Below are 16,825 nucleotides of genomic sequence, written 5' to 3'. Positions count from 1 at the left end.
CTGGTGTGCTCCAAAACAATGACAAAATTTGCATTTATGAGATATAAGCATTCAAAACTTATAGTCTCTCTCTTCCCTAAATTGGATCAGGGATTTTTATGACATCACCGCGGACTCATCACATCTTCTGTCCAATCAAATGCTCTGTAGAATCTAAAGCTCCGCCCCCTACGCTATAAACACCACCTGGCCAAAGCAAGCGTTCACACGTCACAGAGCAATATGTGTTGGAGTGTGTGTTCGGTTGCTCAAATGCTCGAGTTTTATTTAGTTTTCCAACTGTACGTTGGTTAAGAAAGAAATGGCTAGAATTTATTCTCACCTCTACTATTGAATCCAGAGTATCATCAGCGCTCGGATTAGCTTTGCTGTCTCAACGCTATTGGCTGTTTGAAAAGGGGGAGGAGCCATTCAATATGTCCCGCCTAAGCTTCCTGTTTCAGTGGAAATTACGTCAACGCATCAAACAAAGCTAGGCGTTACATGACACATCAGTGGGTCTTTAAAAGAGTATTTCGAATGTTTTATTTCCAATAGTCTAACATGGTATGGATGGAAGCAAAATAGAGCTCAAAACTGACCAGTGCATAAGAAAATAACTTTTTCCCTGTAGTGTTTTGCCATAAGCATTTATTTCACATTCTCAAATTATGATTGTTTGGTGAATATCTGCTGCTGTCTCTCTCTCAGTGCAGTAAAACACTCATTAACACGCTCAGGATCACCGTCGTCATGGCGCAGAGGGGCGTGTCGGGGGCGGAGCTTCCCGGGTCAGTGGATGTGTAGGGAATCCCATCAGGCTCAGCGGTCGCAGCACAGTGTTGCTGATTGGCACCGACGCAGGCCGCGTAAGCCATGGCGTGAGCGATGTAGTTCTGCTCATAAACGCCCTGGAAGAGATGAGCCATGGGGCCGCGGGCCAACAGCGCCACATCTTCCCCACCGTGGGTCTCCGTATCCAGCGGGACGGCCGACTGCTGAACGTAATCCTTATCGGCTGAGAGAGAGAGAACCAGAATAAATACTCACACAACATCAGTGTTTTCAGCGAGCTAGGTTCAATTCACATTCACATTTATTTGTATAGCGTTTTTCACAATACACATCATTTCAAAGCAGCTTTACAGAAAATGCATCGAGTCCACATTACAATTCAGAGTGATCTGTTATCAGAGCTAAATGTCTAAGTTATGTATTTCAGTAATGTACATACAAAATCACAGTTAGCGAAAAAAGTATTAATTTAACAATCTAATGCAGAAACAATGAGCTCATTGAAGTAATGAATACTTGTTTGTGCTGATTTGCTTACCGGTGTCGACACCGCGGAGGTCTGGACGCTTGTTGTCGACGATTTTGTGTCCCGGTCCGTTTCCGTACATTAGAGTCGTGTAGGGTAAAAAGTCTGAGGCGAAGATTGGAGATTTACCTGAGAAACAACAGATGATTGACAAGTGAGGATTATTGGAACCATTAAACCCATAACAAAAATGTTTGTGCCACAACACCCCTAAAAACAATCAATCTGAGGCTTCGTCTACATTAATGCGGATACATCTGAAAGCGCTGTTTTCGTTTAAGACGCTCTCCGTCCACACTGGCGTTCTCAGGCGTTTCAGTGTGGATGAGAAACTTGTGGAAAACGCCTGAAAACACTAAATTCACCTTTACTGCGCATGCGTAAAGCCTCACAAAAGCTCACTGAGATGATACAGACGGAAAAACAAATAATAAAGTTATCGTGCAATTCTTCTGACAGGATCTTTTATTCAGCAGAATATCTCAGCATTCACTGATGTGTCCAGATCGCTCTCACTCACTATTATATGTTTGGTCTAAAACGAAACTTCTCTCGTGTTTCACCGCAGGACAGCAAATGTGTGTAAATTCTGTCATATTTGCAGGACTGTGATATGAAGAGTGTGTGAAGCAACATATTCTAGCAACAGTGTGAAAGTGAACAGCACATAACAGGCACAAAACCGCTATAAACATGAATATCTATTGGTACAATACGCGTCACATGACTAAACTTACGTCATCGTTTTTAAATACCTCCGTTTTAACAGTCCACACTACAACGCGAAAACGGCGTTTTAAAATGTATCCACTTTGGAGAGCGTCTTAAAAAAGGTTAGTTATCATTAATAAAAACGCTGTCTCAGTGTGGACGGAAGGCTAAAACGGAGAGAAAAAGATGCGTTTTCAAACGAAAACGTATTAATGTGGACATGGCCTCAGATGCGCACACGAACAGAAACGTACCTAGAATGCTGTTCCCTCTGAACGGGTAGCCGTTAAAGGTGAACGCGTGGGAGTGGTCAGCCGTGACGACTGTTAAAGTCTCCTCCTCATTGGTCAGCTCCAGTCCGCGAGCTACAGCTTCATCAAGAGCAACCGCCTCATGAAGAGCCATAGAGGCGCGACTGTCGTGATGGGCCTGATCAATACGGCCACCTGTGAAACCACACGAAGACCAAATCTGATTGATCAATGCCAAATTACAGGTATTACACCTGGGCTCAGTTGTTCAAACAGCTTCCTATTTTTCTTTTGAACACTCCATTTTTGAGACTTGATCAAAATCCGTTCAGATTTAATTCAGATTATTTTACTTGGATGGATGGATATGGATGCATGGATGAATATGCATGGATGGATGGATAAATATGGATGAATGGATAAATGTATGAATATGAATTAATGGGTGGATGGATGAATGAATGAATGTTTGAATATGGATAGGCCTAGATGGATGGATGAATATGGTTGGATGGATGAATATGCATGGATGGATGTGGAAGGATGGATGGAGAAATATGGATGAGTGGATGTATGAATATGGATGGATGAATGTATGAATATGGATGATGGATGGATGAATATGGTTGGATGTATGAATATGGATGGATGGATGAATATGGAAGGTGATGGATAGATGCATATGGACGGATGGATGATTGGTTTGTTTTTGGTTTCATTGATTGGTTATTCGTTTGATGGATTGGTTGTTTGTCAGTTGATGACCTTCTACCAGCAGGAAGAATCCTTTGGGATTTTTCTTCAGGATCTGAATGGCTTTCTCTGTGGTCTCTGAGATGGAAGGATCCATGCTGGGGTCTCTCTCCACATCAAACCTCAGATCACCAGGCTCAAAGAGGGCTAGAGAGACAGAGAGGGGGAACATTTACTATTTTTCATTCACATTTTTGATGGAGCTTAAAGGAGAAGTTCGCTTTTAAAATGAAAATTCTGTCATCATATAATCACCCTCATGTTGTTTCAAACCTGTATGAATTTCTTTCTTCTGCTGAACAGAAAGGAAGATATTTAGAAGAATATCAGTAACCAGACAGTTTTTGGGTCCCATTGACTTCCATAGTATATTTTTTTCCTACTATGGAAGTCAATGGGACCCAAAAACTGCCTGGTTACTGATATTCTTCTAAATATCAACATGAAGCAACATGAAGCAGGATTATTACTGTTAATTAAAACTAAAACTATTAAAACACTTTATAGTTATGGTTAATTTAATTGAAATAAAGCTGAAATCAAATAATAAAAAAAGGCACACAAAATTACAAAAAAAAGCTAAAATAATTCAAAATATTAATATCTATATAGCTTATAAGTAATACTACAATTAGACTGGTATAAAGCTCATAATCTCAGTTCATGTGTCTCTGGTCTGAATGAAGGACTCGTACCCATCAGATAATCGGTCTTTTCAGGATCCACGGCGTCAAAGTCTCTTTTATTCCACACGTATCTCGCAACCTGCACAAACACGCCAAGGCAAAGTCCCATTAAAGGAAGTCATTTGTCATCTTTGAAACACCTCTCGCACAGCTATTTCAGTCATGCAAGTGACGCCTCTCTCTTTGAATGGGGAAACATCAAATTCTCCAAAGTTTGACTGTTGTCTGACAATAACTCTCTCATAAATATTGTTTCTAAATGCTCAAATCATGCCAAAAAACTGTCCTTTTCAGGCTGGCCCAGCGCATTTGCAGTCATAAGCGCATGTTTTAGAACATGATGACTTTAACAATTGGCAATTGGCTCTTTTATTTAAAAGGCGGGACTTATTCCCCCATGTTGCGCATTGCACTTCTAAAATCCATCCAATCAAGTTCTACCTTCTGTGTTTCTCACTTGCTAAATTTCATGTTTCTCAAGTCAAATGTGTTGTGAACGGAATGCTCTTCTGCTTCTCTCTCTCTCTTTACCTTTCCCTCCTTCATGCTCAGCCACTCATCGATGAGGCTTCTGTTGTCTTTTCTCTGTCCCTGTGCGCTCAGGTCTGCGGGATACTCCGGGTCAGGAAACCCTTTAGGCGTCATGTACTTCCGACCTCCTCCGATGATCACCTGCACACACAGTCATCGGTTTACTCTGGAGTTTATGATACAGGCTCCGTTTTCATGTGATCTGATCAATTACAATGAGTATGGATGGATGAATTAATGAATATGAATGGATGATATGGATGATGTATGGATGGATGGATACAGATGGATGGATAAATATGGATAGATAGATGTATATGGATGATGGATGGATGAATATGGATAGATAGATAGATGAATATGGATGGATAGATATGGATAGATAGATGTATATGGATGATGGATGGATGAATATGGATAGATAGATAGATGAATATGGATGGATGAATATAGATAAATAGATGAATGGATAAGGATGGATGGACATGGATGAATAGATGAATGGATATGGATGGATGAATATGGATGATAGATGAATGGATATGGATGGATGAATATGGATGATAGATGAATGGATATGGATGGATGAATATAGATGAATAGATGAATGGATAAGGATGGATGGATATGGATGAATAGATGAATATCTTCCTGCACACAGTCTAGTTTTGCTCTAGAGTTTTTGATACAGGCTCCGTTTACATGTGATCTGATCAATAACAGCAATAATGACATTTCATGAACACACCTATAGGGTCACACCTCTCCCTCACACACACTCACATCTATATCCGTGTTTCTGAGCATCTGTGAGGCGATGTCCACACACCCTCCGGTGACGGCAGAAGCTGGCAGGTCAGAGTCGCTGTACCAGGTTCTGCTAGCGCTGTGAGCGTATGAAGCGGCAGGAGTGGCGTGTTGAACACGGGTGGTCGTCACTATACCCACAGACTTCCCTAAAGAGACACCAAAAACACATTCCCTCAGCTCAGAGTTAAGGCCCGTTCACACCAAGGACGATAACTATATTGATAAATATAGCTGCAAGCAGCAATTAATGGGCCAAACACAAAAAAGGCATGATGAGTTAAGCAAACATGGCTTGTAGCTTCAGATTAACTGCAACAATGAGTAATTAAAGACATTTTTAGATTTTTTTTAGGCAAAATGGCTGAGAAAACTAATACAATCACTACTAATATGATTGAATTGCTTATATTTGGTGCCGCTGTTATGAAATTGATTTTGTGTGGTCAGTGTGAGGTGACAATGAAACATACAAAGTGTCAATATGCCAAAGCCTTGCAGAGTTACAGCCTTAGAATCAGTTTGCCATTAAGTTTGTAGACGAGTTATTCGAGAACGGTTTGGTCAATCAAAAAAAGTTTAATATCTTTTTGCCAGCATGATCTGAATAAGATCTGTGCCAATTTTGGTGAAAGTCGGACAAACGGTCTAGGAGGTGCTTGAAAAAGTAGGTTTTCGAAGAAATTCAAAATGGCGGACAGCGATTTCGACAAAATATGACATAATTTACATCACTGTTCTCTTAAATGTTATGAGCATTTTTGGAAATTTCATTATAAATTTTGACCCCAAGGTGGCACTGTTCCGAAACTGTGAGTAACTTTAGGACATGGTTCCGATGACTATTACAGAGTTTCGTAACAATGTGCTAATGCAATCGTAAAATACAGCCTTTTACAACTAAATTCAAAATGGCCAATGTCCAACACACTAAAATTGGGTATCATTCGACTCTGTATGTAGCACTAAAGCAAAAGAAACCAGTTTCATGATTTTTAGGCAAACTGTTCAGCAGTTACAAGAAAAAATAGCGAAAATATAAGTGAAAATTTGCATATCTCTTGACCAGTAGGTGGCGCTGTGCTGAAACGCTGCAAACATAGCCTCAGATCATGCTTGTGATGACATGTACCAAGATTCGTCACATTAAGCTAAAGCTTCGTGGACAGACAATTTGGACAGTTGGTGGCGCTACAGCGATTGAGTCAGATACTCCAAAACTGGTGTGTTTAATGTTCAGACTGTCCTCTATCTGTGTGCCAAATTTGATCATTTTCCCACAAACGGTTCTATGGGCGACTATACTCGAGCGGAAGGAGGAGGAATAATAATAATAAAACACCAACGGATACAATAGCTGCATATAGTTCGGCTATCCGTTGTCCACACCAACGGAAGATTATGTATAATGTGTATTATAAGGTTTTGTCGTCCTCCACTTTAAATGCTCAAGCTCTTTAAAGCAGGGTGGATTCTGATTGGCTGTCAATATTTTTATCATTCATAGCTGGAAAAAAAGTCAGTTCTGAAAGTGATTACAAGGATATTTTGGCGTTATTGTTTCATTTGTGGTGTGGACTCATTGTTTTATGTTTAGAACGATTTTTAAAAGTAAATATTTACTTTTATCATTATAGTTATCGTCCTTGGTATGAACGGGCTTTTATGCTGTTAATAATTTTTATTTTCAACAGGATTTTTATTAACATAATTATTTATTAGTGTTAAAATCCTGCTAGAAATAAAAAATCTCATCCTTTTACATCACATCATTAATTCTGTTAATTTACAGCAGCATTCAGGTGATTATACGGCAAACACTATAAAGTATTGCTAGCATTTGAAAAAACTTTCAATAAAAATGGCATGCATATATAAATTAAACGTTTCACCTTTAAATGTGTTAGAGCCCTAAAATATTCTCATCTAATATGGATTGAAGAAATGTTTCCATTTTTTACAACAAAGATAATTCTTAATGTGCAAATATTAATATTATTATTATATATATATACATTTTTTTATTATTAATTTTATTATTATTATCAGTCAACCACATAGTGACTGTCAACATGTTTTTATTTTTGTGTGAAATTTTCTTGCAATTTTAAGGGTCTTTGTTAATTAATTAAATTATACAAGTTTTTCATCACAAATTCATCAGGTCTTGGCCTGGTTGTAACAGACTAAATTAGTCTAAAAATAATAATACATTTTAAATGTTCTCATACCCAAAGCGCTAGATTAAATTAAAATTAAATATTAAATATTGTCTAAATTATTAGTCTAAAATTAGCACAGAATGATCACTTAGTGGTTTCTATCTGATATGGAGATTATTAGAGCATTTTGTAATACAACGTCCATCATGAAAACCAGCCAACGATGAATGAAATTTATTTTTAAAATCTTGAATTATTCAGTGTGATCATGAATGAAATGAGAAAGAAGATAAATGAATTAATTTAGCACAGTAGATTTAATGGATGATTGATGAGCTTGACATTTGAAGCATTTTCAGATGGAAATACACACTTCAACTGCAAAACACACACTTACAGGAGGATGAGACGCATGAAATATGACCAAAATATACAACAGAAACACTCTCTCTGCTGATAATAATGTTATGATAATGTATGATAAGGTTAAGTCAGTCAAGTCACCTTTATTTTTTATAGCTCTTTATACAATAGAAATTGTTTCAAAGCAGCTTCACAGAAATAAACAGGAAAGTAACCATTATGATGCAAACTTCAAATTCTGCCATATTCAGTTGTAGCAAGGTATTTGTGTTTTGTACAATTTTGTGTTTAAATTGTTAGTTTTACATCAACTCACAAACCCTAGTTTGGGAAATAATAAAGTATTTACTATTTGAAAACACAATAACACACAAACACACACACACACTCACACAAACAAACTCTCTCTCTCTCTCTCTCTCTCTCTCTCTCACACACACACACACACTCAGACACAGACACACACACACACACACACACACACACACACACACACACACAAACACACACTAAGACACAGACAGACACAGACACACACACACACACACACACACACACACTTTGTGTCAGCACTGTTCTGTGTTTATGGCTTAAATAACACTTAGATAGAAGATAATATTTAGAAGGAGAGAAGATAAACTCACACCTGAAACACGCTCAGATAAACTCACACCTGAAACACGCTCAGATAAACTCACACCTGAAACACGCTCAGATAAACTCACACCTGAAACACGCTCAGATAAACACACACCTGAAACACACTCAGATAAACTCACACCTGAAACACGCTCAGATAAACACACACCTGAAACACACTCAGATAAACACAAACCTGAAACACGCTCAGATAAACTCACACCTGAAACACGCTCAGATAAACTCGCTCAGATAAACTCACACCTGAAACACACTCAGATAAACTCACACTTGAAACACACTCAGATAAACTCACACCTGAAACACACTCAGATAAACACACACCTGAAACACACTCAGATAAACACACACCTGAAACACACTCAGATAAACTCACACCTGAAACACACTCAGATAAACACACACCTGAAACACACTCAGATAAACACACACCTGAAACACACTCAGATAAACTCACACCTGAAACACACTCAGATAAACACACACCTGAAACACACTCAGATAAACTCACACCTGAAACACGCTCAGATAAACTCGCTCAGATAAACTCACACCTGAAACACACTCAGATAAACTCACACTTGAAACACACTCAGATAAACTCACACCTGAAACACACTCAGATAAACTCACACCTGAAACACGCTCAGATAAACTCGCTCAGATAAACACAAACCTGAAACACGCTCAGATAAACTCACACCTGAAACACGCTCAGATAAACTCGCTCAGATAAACTCACACCTGAAACACACTCAGATAAACTCACACTTGAAACACACTCAGATAAACTCACACTTGAAACACGCTCAGATAAACTCGCTCAGATAAACACAAACCTGAAACACGCTCAGATAAACTCACACCTGAAACACGCTCAGATAAACTCGCTCAGATAAACTCACACCTGAAACACACTCAGATAAACTCACACCTGAAACACACTCAGATAAACTCACACTTGAAACACACTCAGATAAACACACACCTGAAACACACTCAGATAAACTCACACCTGAAACACGCTCAGATAAACTCACACCTGAAACACGCTCAGATAAACTCGCTCAGATAAACTCACACTTGAAACACACTCAGATAAACTCACACTTGAAACACACTCAGATAAACTCACACCTGAAACACACTCAGATAAACACACACCTGAAACACACTCAGATAAACACACACCTGAAACACACTCAGATAAACTCACACCTGAAACACACTCAGATAAACACACACCTGAAACACACTCAGATAAACTCACACCTGAAACACACTCAGATAAACACACACCTGAAACACACTCAGATAAACTCACACCTGAAACACACTCAGATAAACTCACACCTGAAACACACTCAGATAAACACACACCTGAAACACACTCAGATAAACTCACACCTGAAACACACTCAGATAAACTCACACCTGAAACACACTCAGATAAACTCACACCTGAAACACACTCAGATAAAGACACACCTGAAACACACTCAGATAAAGACACACCTGAAACACACTCAGATAAACTCACACCTGAAACACACTCAGATAAAGACACACCTGAAACACACTCAGATAAACTCACACCTGAAACACACTCAGATAAACACACACCTGAAACACACTCAGATAAACTCACACCTGAAACACACTCAGATAAACTCACACCTGAAACACACTCAGATAAACTCACACCTGAAACACACTCAGATAAACACACACCTGAAACACACTCAGATAAACTCACACCTGAAACACACTCAGATAAACTCACACCTGAAACACACTCAGATAAACTCACACCTGAAACACACTCAGATAAAGACACACCTGAAACACACTCAGATAAAGACACACCTGAAACACACTCAGATAAACTCACACCTGAAACACACTCAGATAAAGACACACCTGAAACACACTCAGATAAACTCACACCTGAAACACACTCAGATAAACACACACCTGAAACACACTCAGATAAACTCACACCTGAAACACACTCAGATAAACTCAAAGTGAGAATGTTGGCTGTGTAATCTTTGAGGGAAACAGAAAGCTTTGTGTTTGCGTGTCAGTTTGCTTTTGTAAGAGTGTGATGGTGTGTTGCTGTACCTGCGTCTTTAGCCCATCTGAGGATAGACGTGACCTCGTTGCCCTTCTGCGAGCGACACACACCGTTACGAGCGGCTGCGCTCACGCCGACTGTGTTCAGGTTAGCTTTCACTCCACACAGATACGCTGTAGCTGTCGCTGCACTGTCAGGAATCTGGAAATCCACTGAGTAAACCTACAAACACACACTATAAGCCTTTGGTAGATTGATGCAGAGTTAATATCAGTAACTAAAACTATTAAAAAAACATTGTTAATCGAAAAAAGGCTGAAATATTATAAAATATCAGTATTAGATTAACTTAAACTGAACGAAAATGCAGCCATGGCAGTGAACTGAAATAAGTTGAAGCACTAAAATGTCTAACAAAAAAAAAAAAGAAAAAAAAAAAGAATACAATTATGACAGTATCAAATATTTTAAAAAAAAAAAATGTAATTAAAATGACAATTTAATTTATTTGACAATTTTCAGCTAATTCAAAATATGAATACAAATTCTAATGATATATAAATAATACTAAAATGATCAGTAAATAAAACAAACTAGTAAAAAATTTTTTAATTGAAATTAAGCTGAAATATAACATAACATTTTTTTACATAAAAAGTATTACATTAAGTAAACAAAATGCTGCCTTGGCAATGAACTGAAATAAGTTGAAGCACTAAAATGATTAACTGGAAATAAACTAACAAAAGCAGATAAAATTACTTAAAATTTTAAACGTAATTCAAAATATTAATTAAAAAAATAATACTAAAATAGTGGTAATAATACTAAATAGTAATATTTTAAAAAAAGCACATCAAATTCTATAAAAACTGAAAATATACAAATAAAAGCTAATTAAAATATTAATAAAAACTATAATAGTATATAAATACTACTAAAACAACGTGTTGACGTCCTGAAGAGTGAAACACTGACACTTTTGAAACATTGACCCGTTTAAGCGGTCCAACATGTCAACTTCTGACTCAACCAATGGAGTGAGATTGGGGGCGGGACTATCTGTTTGACTGGCCAATGACAGACTTAGGGAAGCCTGTTTGAGTAATTAATTTTGTTTTGCATTTTGAAAATGTAATTTTTGGATATTTAAAGTATGCTAACAGTGCGAATAAGGAGGCTTTTGTAATTAATTTGTTAATTTTATTAGTCAAATTTCACATTCATAAGTGTAAGTTTTCTAACAAAAAGACCCTTTTCTTAGTATTCCTTAAAGAATTTGAAAAATACTTTAAAAAGAAAAAAAGCTATTAAGAGTGTTAATTTGTGTACTGTCTTCAAAATGTTTGATTGATACAAAGGTCTTGTATTTTTGTGAATGTTTATTTATTTATTTTTTATATGTTTTCTTTGCTCCCCTCCCCTGGCTCCAAAATGTATGTTGTACTGTTTAGCTGTTTAAAGCATTAATAATAACAATAATAATAAAAAGTATTACCTTAGCAAGACCCACATATGGGAAGGTGTCCATGTTCATGACGGTCTCCTCTCCCGAGCGCTTCTGTAACTGGCCCTTTAAGATACGGGCCGCTGTGATGGTGGTCACACCCATTCCTGTTTAAAACACACACTCCATTACATCCACAGGCCACTCACACACTCTCACAGTCTATCATGTTTCACACCAACATCTGAAATGGCCTGATCTGATTGGCTGGTGCGAGTCAGGCAGGAGGTTTTTTGATTGGTCTGGACAGTAGGCTGAGCTTTAAGGTAAAAACTATAGTTTTTTCATGCACTGGTCAATGTGGAGATTTTTGTCTATTTTGCTTCTATATAACATTTACAAATACACTTTTAAGTGTTAATTTTATTGCACTATCTATTTGCGTCTGTTGATTTCAATTACAATACATATCTTTAAAAAAAGATTTCTCCACTTCAGCAGCACTTACATATGCCAGAATTTACAGATTTATTCCTATCTATATTCTAAAGGTTTTTACTGAGGGGTTTGTTCATATAACATTCGCCTTAAATATATTTAACATTTTATTCCTTGAAAACGATGAAAATGTTTTCTTTTTTCTTTTGGCTGTTGAGAAATATGAATACAAATTCTAATAGTATATAAATAATACTGAAATAATTTTTAACTAAAACTGTAAAAACATGTTTGTTATTTGAAAAGAAAGCTGAAAAATAAATTAATATTAGATGAAAACCTTAATCTAAACAAAAATGAGAAATGTTGCTAACTGATATCAGCTTAAGTTGAAGCACTAAAATTACTAATTGGAAATACATTTTTGATTAAAACTGAAATAAAAATCAATTAAAACTAAATAGCTATATATATGTTTTTACAGAGGGTATTTTAAAAAATATTAACAAAAATTATAATGTACAAATAATCCTAAAATATCATTAAACTAGAGCATTAAAACTTTTATTTTTCTAATTTATGTAATGCTAAAAATATCCAAAATCCCCTCTGTAAAAACCTTTAACTTAAATACATCAACAAAATTAAAAAAAATAAATTTGAACTTGGCTTTATTAATGATCATATTTCTGTTCTGGAAACGTATGCAAATTAATGCATATTTATTTAAATAAAGCATCGTTTGCAGAGTCAAAAAATATTTCATAAAACTTGTAATACGACACAATTGTGATTACGGTAATAAATTGGTGAATTATGATGAGATGTATTCACCTGTATGTGTCTAAAGAGTTTTTAAATATCATAAAGCCTCTGCTCACCATCTCCCAGAAACAGCACAATGTTCTTGGCCACATTAGTGTTGATTTTCCTGGCCAGAGCCGAACGCAGTGTGTTCTGAGCCGCACTCCTCCAGAACTCTGGGTTCTCCTCTTCAACTGAGAGGAAAGATATATTAATGTTACACAGTTTTGCGCAAGACATGAACATAAAAACACAATTGCCAAAATAAAAAAATAAAAAACTTTATATGCTTAAATTAAGGTGCCAGGAAGAACCAAAAAGAGTTTTCACAGTGATGTCATAGAAGAACCTTAAAAGTAACATTCTTAATAACACTTTTTTTTTAAAATTATGTGTAATATTTTAATAATCTAAAGAACCTTTTGTGCAATTGAAAGGTTTCATGGATATTAAAGGTTATTAATGGAACCAACTGATGGTTTTCTAAAGAATTGGAGGATAAATTTGTTGTAGAACTTAAAGTAAAAAACAAAACAAACAAGCTTTTGCAACTAAGTGAAAAATACACTCAGAAAAATACTAAAATAAAAATTAAATAAATTAAGGCTATATAGAAATATTAGTTACGCTTTCGCATTTAGCAGACACTTTTATCCAAAATGACTTACAATACATTAATGCATTCAAGCAAACAAACAAATTTATCAACCAATTGTTTAAAATATATTTTATTTTTAAAAACAATGTATAAAAATGACAAAAGCACATGTCAAAATTAAAATATAAGAAAGAAAACTGGATCCAAAATATTAATAAAAACTATAATAGCACATTAAAATAGCACAGATCTGAAACAAATATAGTTTAGCATATTCTAGAGGTAAAATGGGTCGCAAATGCAATTTCAGGTTGACTTTAAAAAGATCTCCAGTGACATCATCGGCTGCACAACTCTGTCTGGTTCTTCCTGGAATGTTGATGAAAAGATGGAATATGTTTAATCATACGCATGAATGCTCAGAGAAACAACGTCACCTGTAATCTTCAGATATTGTATCATCATTGTATAATCTACTACAGCATCTACTGCAACCACAAGGGGAAAACTGACACACACACACACACTCACTCACCCTAACACACACGTTGTGTTTTCATGTTTTATGGGAACTCTCCATAGACGTAATGTTTTTATATTGTACAAACTGTATATTCCCTCCTTTCACTAACCCTACCCATATACATTTATCAACCACACACACAACCCCTAAACCTACCTATCACACGCACACTAATCCTAACCTACACACAAACATACTAACCCTACCCTCTCTCTCACACACACACTACCCTAAACCTACCCATCACACACACACTAACCCTGCCACTAAACCTACCCATCACACACACACTAACCCTACCCCTAAACCTACCCATCACACACACACACACTAACCCTACCCCTAAACCTACCCATCACACACACACACACACACACACACACTAACCCTACCCCTAAACCTACCCTCTCTCTCTCTCACACACACACACTAACCCTACCCCTAAACCTACCCATCACACACACACACTAACCCAACCCCTAAACCTCACCATCACACACACACTAACCCGACCCCTAAACCTACCCATCACACACACACACACACTAACCCGACCCCTAAACCTCCCCATCACACACACACACACTAACCCGACCCCTGAACCTCCCCATCACACACACACACACTAACCCGACCACTAAATCTACCCATCACACACACACACACACACACACTAACCCAACCCCTAAACCTCACCATCACACACACACTAACCCGACCCCTAAACCTACCCATCACACACACACACACACACACTAACCCGACCCCTAAACCTCCCCATCACACACACACACACTAACCCGACCCCTAAACCTCCCCATCACACACACACACTAACCCGACCACTAAACCTACCCATCACACAAAACTTTCTGCAGTTTTACATTCTCAAAAAAACATCACTTAGTATATTTTATAAGCTGTTTTACTCATGAAGACCAAACATCTTCCCCACAAGTACAGGGAGTTTGTATATTTTGCCTCTTTGTGGACATTTTGTCCATGTAGAGATAACCAGGACCACAGTCTAATACACACACACACACAGCACATCACATGCGTGTCTTCACACGTGTCGTTTTTGTTCTGCGGGTTGTGTTCACATGCAGAGCGAAAGATCATTTTCTCCATAATTTCCCCCAGACAGCATGAGAGATCAAATGGACAAAAACTTGCTCCTCCTCAGATGTTTCTTGAGGGAGAACGAGTGTGTGAATCAAAGGCAGCAGATGTTGTGAAGACAGAAGCGCAGGACCCCTTCAGAAGCACTCGTGATGGCTTTCATGTGGAGTGGATCTTCAGTGTGGACTGAGTGGATCCGCGGGCATTGATCAGAAAAACAGCTCAAAACTCAAACCTACACACACTCTTCAGATGAGAAGCTACACACACACACACCAGCTCAAACTGGAGATGGTTACACAACTAACCGTCTCTCTTTCTTGCTGTCTGTCTGAATATTATGATGCATAAATCAGCTACAGTATGACTATAAACTATTAAAAAACCTCCAATCATAATATTATTGTGCATTGCTGCCACTAAATGATCATGAATATGAATAAATTTGATAAATACAAAGTTCAAAAGAACAGCATTAAATACAATATTTTGGTTACACTTTATTTTAAGGTGTCATTGTTACAGTGTAATTATATATTGAAGTACTGAGTAATATTAATACACTTACTATAGGGTTAGGGTAGGGTTAGGGTTTGGTTGAGGGTTAGTTGCATGTAATTATGCATAATTTACTGTTATTACTATGGTAAGTACATGTAACATATGTAACAAGGACACTGTAAAATAAAGTGTTACCGTCTTTTGCAACATTATAGATGTTTACTGTCGCTTTTGATCACTTTATAATGAATCCCTGCTGAATAAAATAATTTGGTATTTAAAACATATGAAGGCACTCCCACAGTCTGAACAGAAAACATGTCCAAAAACCACAGATTAATGAAAGAAGAGCGTGAGACGTGTGCTGTACCTGATCCAGAGGTCATGGACGCCAGAACCAGCAGAAAACTGACGGACACACACACACCGAACATGATGAGACCACAGCTGAGCGATCAGAGGAAACTTACAGAAACTGCATTTATGAATTCAGACATGTGACCTCTGACCCCTTCTGTGATGCAAACACCATCTCCACCAATCAGATCATGAACAACTCAAGAGTTCATGGACAGAGAATCTGTGAACAATAACTGATAGACACACTAATGCGTGACTATAAATGTGAAGTGCATGAATAATTCACCGGTGCCAGAAGACCCTTCACCATTTATGGGTTTGATGATTATTAGTGACTGATATGAAGATAATTATGAGCATTTATGAAACAACGGCCATGAATGGAGATAAAAAACAACAGATTAACATCAAACAGAGAGGTTCACTTATATAACGAAGATAACGCACAAATAACGATCAAAGTATAAACTGTATCAAATCAGTCTTGTGTAAAAACACAATCTTGTGTAAAAGCCTGTCTTTATAAAACAAGAAAAAGTGCTACATTTCCTCAAACACAGCCTTTTAAAAGATCAAATAAAAATATTTACAAGATCATTTTCATCATTTTCAATGCTCTAAAAGATGGAAACCACACTTTTAGAAGGTTCCATTATGGGATCATTTTATGGAAATCTGTTTTATATCAATTTATTAATTTGTAGTTACATTTTATGAATTAAACAGCTCAT

At 37.0% G+C, this 16,825-nt stretch overlaps 1 protein-coding gene across 1 annotated transcript; it reads right to left on the bottom strand.

Annotated features, from left to right (window-relative positions):
* Positions 1 to 679: 679 nt before the first annotated feature.
* alp3 (alkaline phosphatase 3) lies at positions 680 to 16,291 on the bottom strand. Its single transcript, XM_084127637.1, has 11 exons — positions 16,105 to 16,291; positions 13,068 to 13,184; positions 11,800 to 11,915; positions 10,349 to 10,523; positions 5,016 to 5,188; positions 4,233 to 4,373; positions 3,711 to 3,780; positions 3,028 to 3,162; positions 2,266 to 2,457; positions 1,313 to 1,429; positions 680 to 997 (listed from the first exon to the last, which is right to left on the bottom strand). Exons 1-11 carry the CDS (start codon positions 16,166 to 16,168, stop codon positions 687 to 689), a joined length of 1,611 nt encoding a protein of 536 aa, XP_083983763.1. The 5' UTR covers positions 16,169 to 16,291; the 3' UTR covers positions 680 to 686.
* Positions 16,292 to 16,825: the final 534 nt, after the last annotated feature.

Source organism: Abramis brama (assembly GCF_963993115.1).
Source record: "Abramis brama genome assembly, chromosome: 10".
NCBI classification, from domain to species: Eukaryota; Metazoa; Chordata; class Actinopteri; order Cypriniformes; family Leuciscidae; genus Abramis; species Abramis brama.
The sequence above is the reverse complement of the archived record's forward strand: the minus strand, read 5'-3'. Positions and strand labels throughout refer to the sequence as shown.

Excerpts from the sequence above, each read along its gene's own strand:
- alp3 (XM_084127637.1), bottom strand. The coding sequence starts at position 16,168 with ATGTTCGGTGTGTGTGTGTCCGTCAGTTTTCTGCTGGTTCTGGCGTCC. Across the intron at positions 10,524-11,799 it reads CATATGTGGGTCTTGCTAAG|GTTTACTCAGTGGATTTCCA; the intron begins GTAATACTTTTT and ends GTGTGTTTGTAG. Across the intron at positions 2,458-3,027 it reads ATTCTTCCTGCTGGTAGAAG|GTGGCCGTATTGATCAGGCC; the intron begins GTCATCAACTGA and ends GTGGTTTCACAG.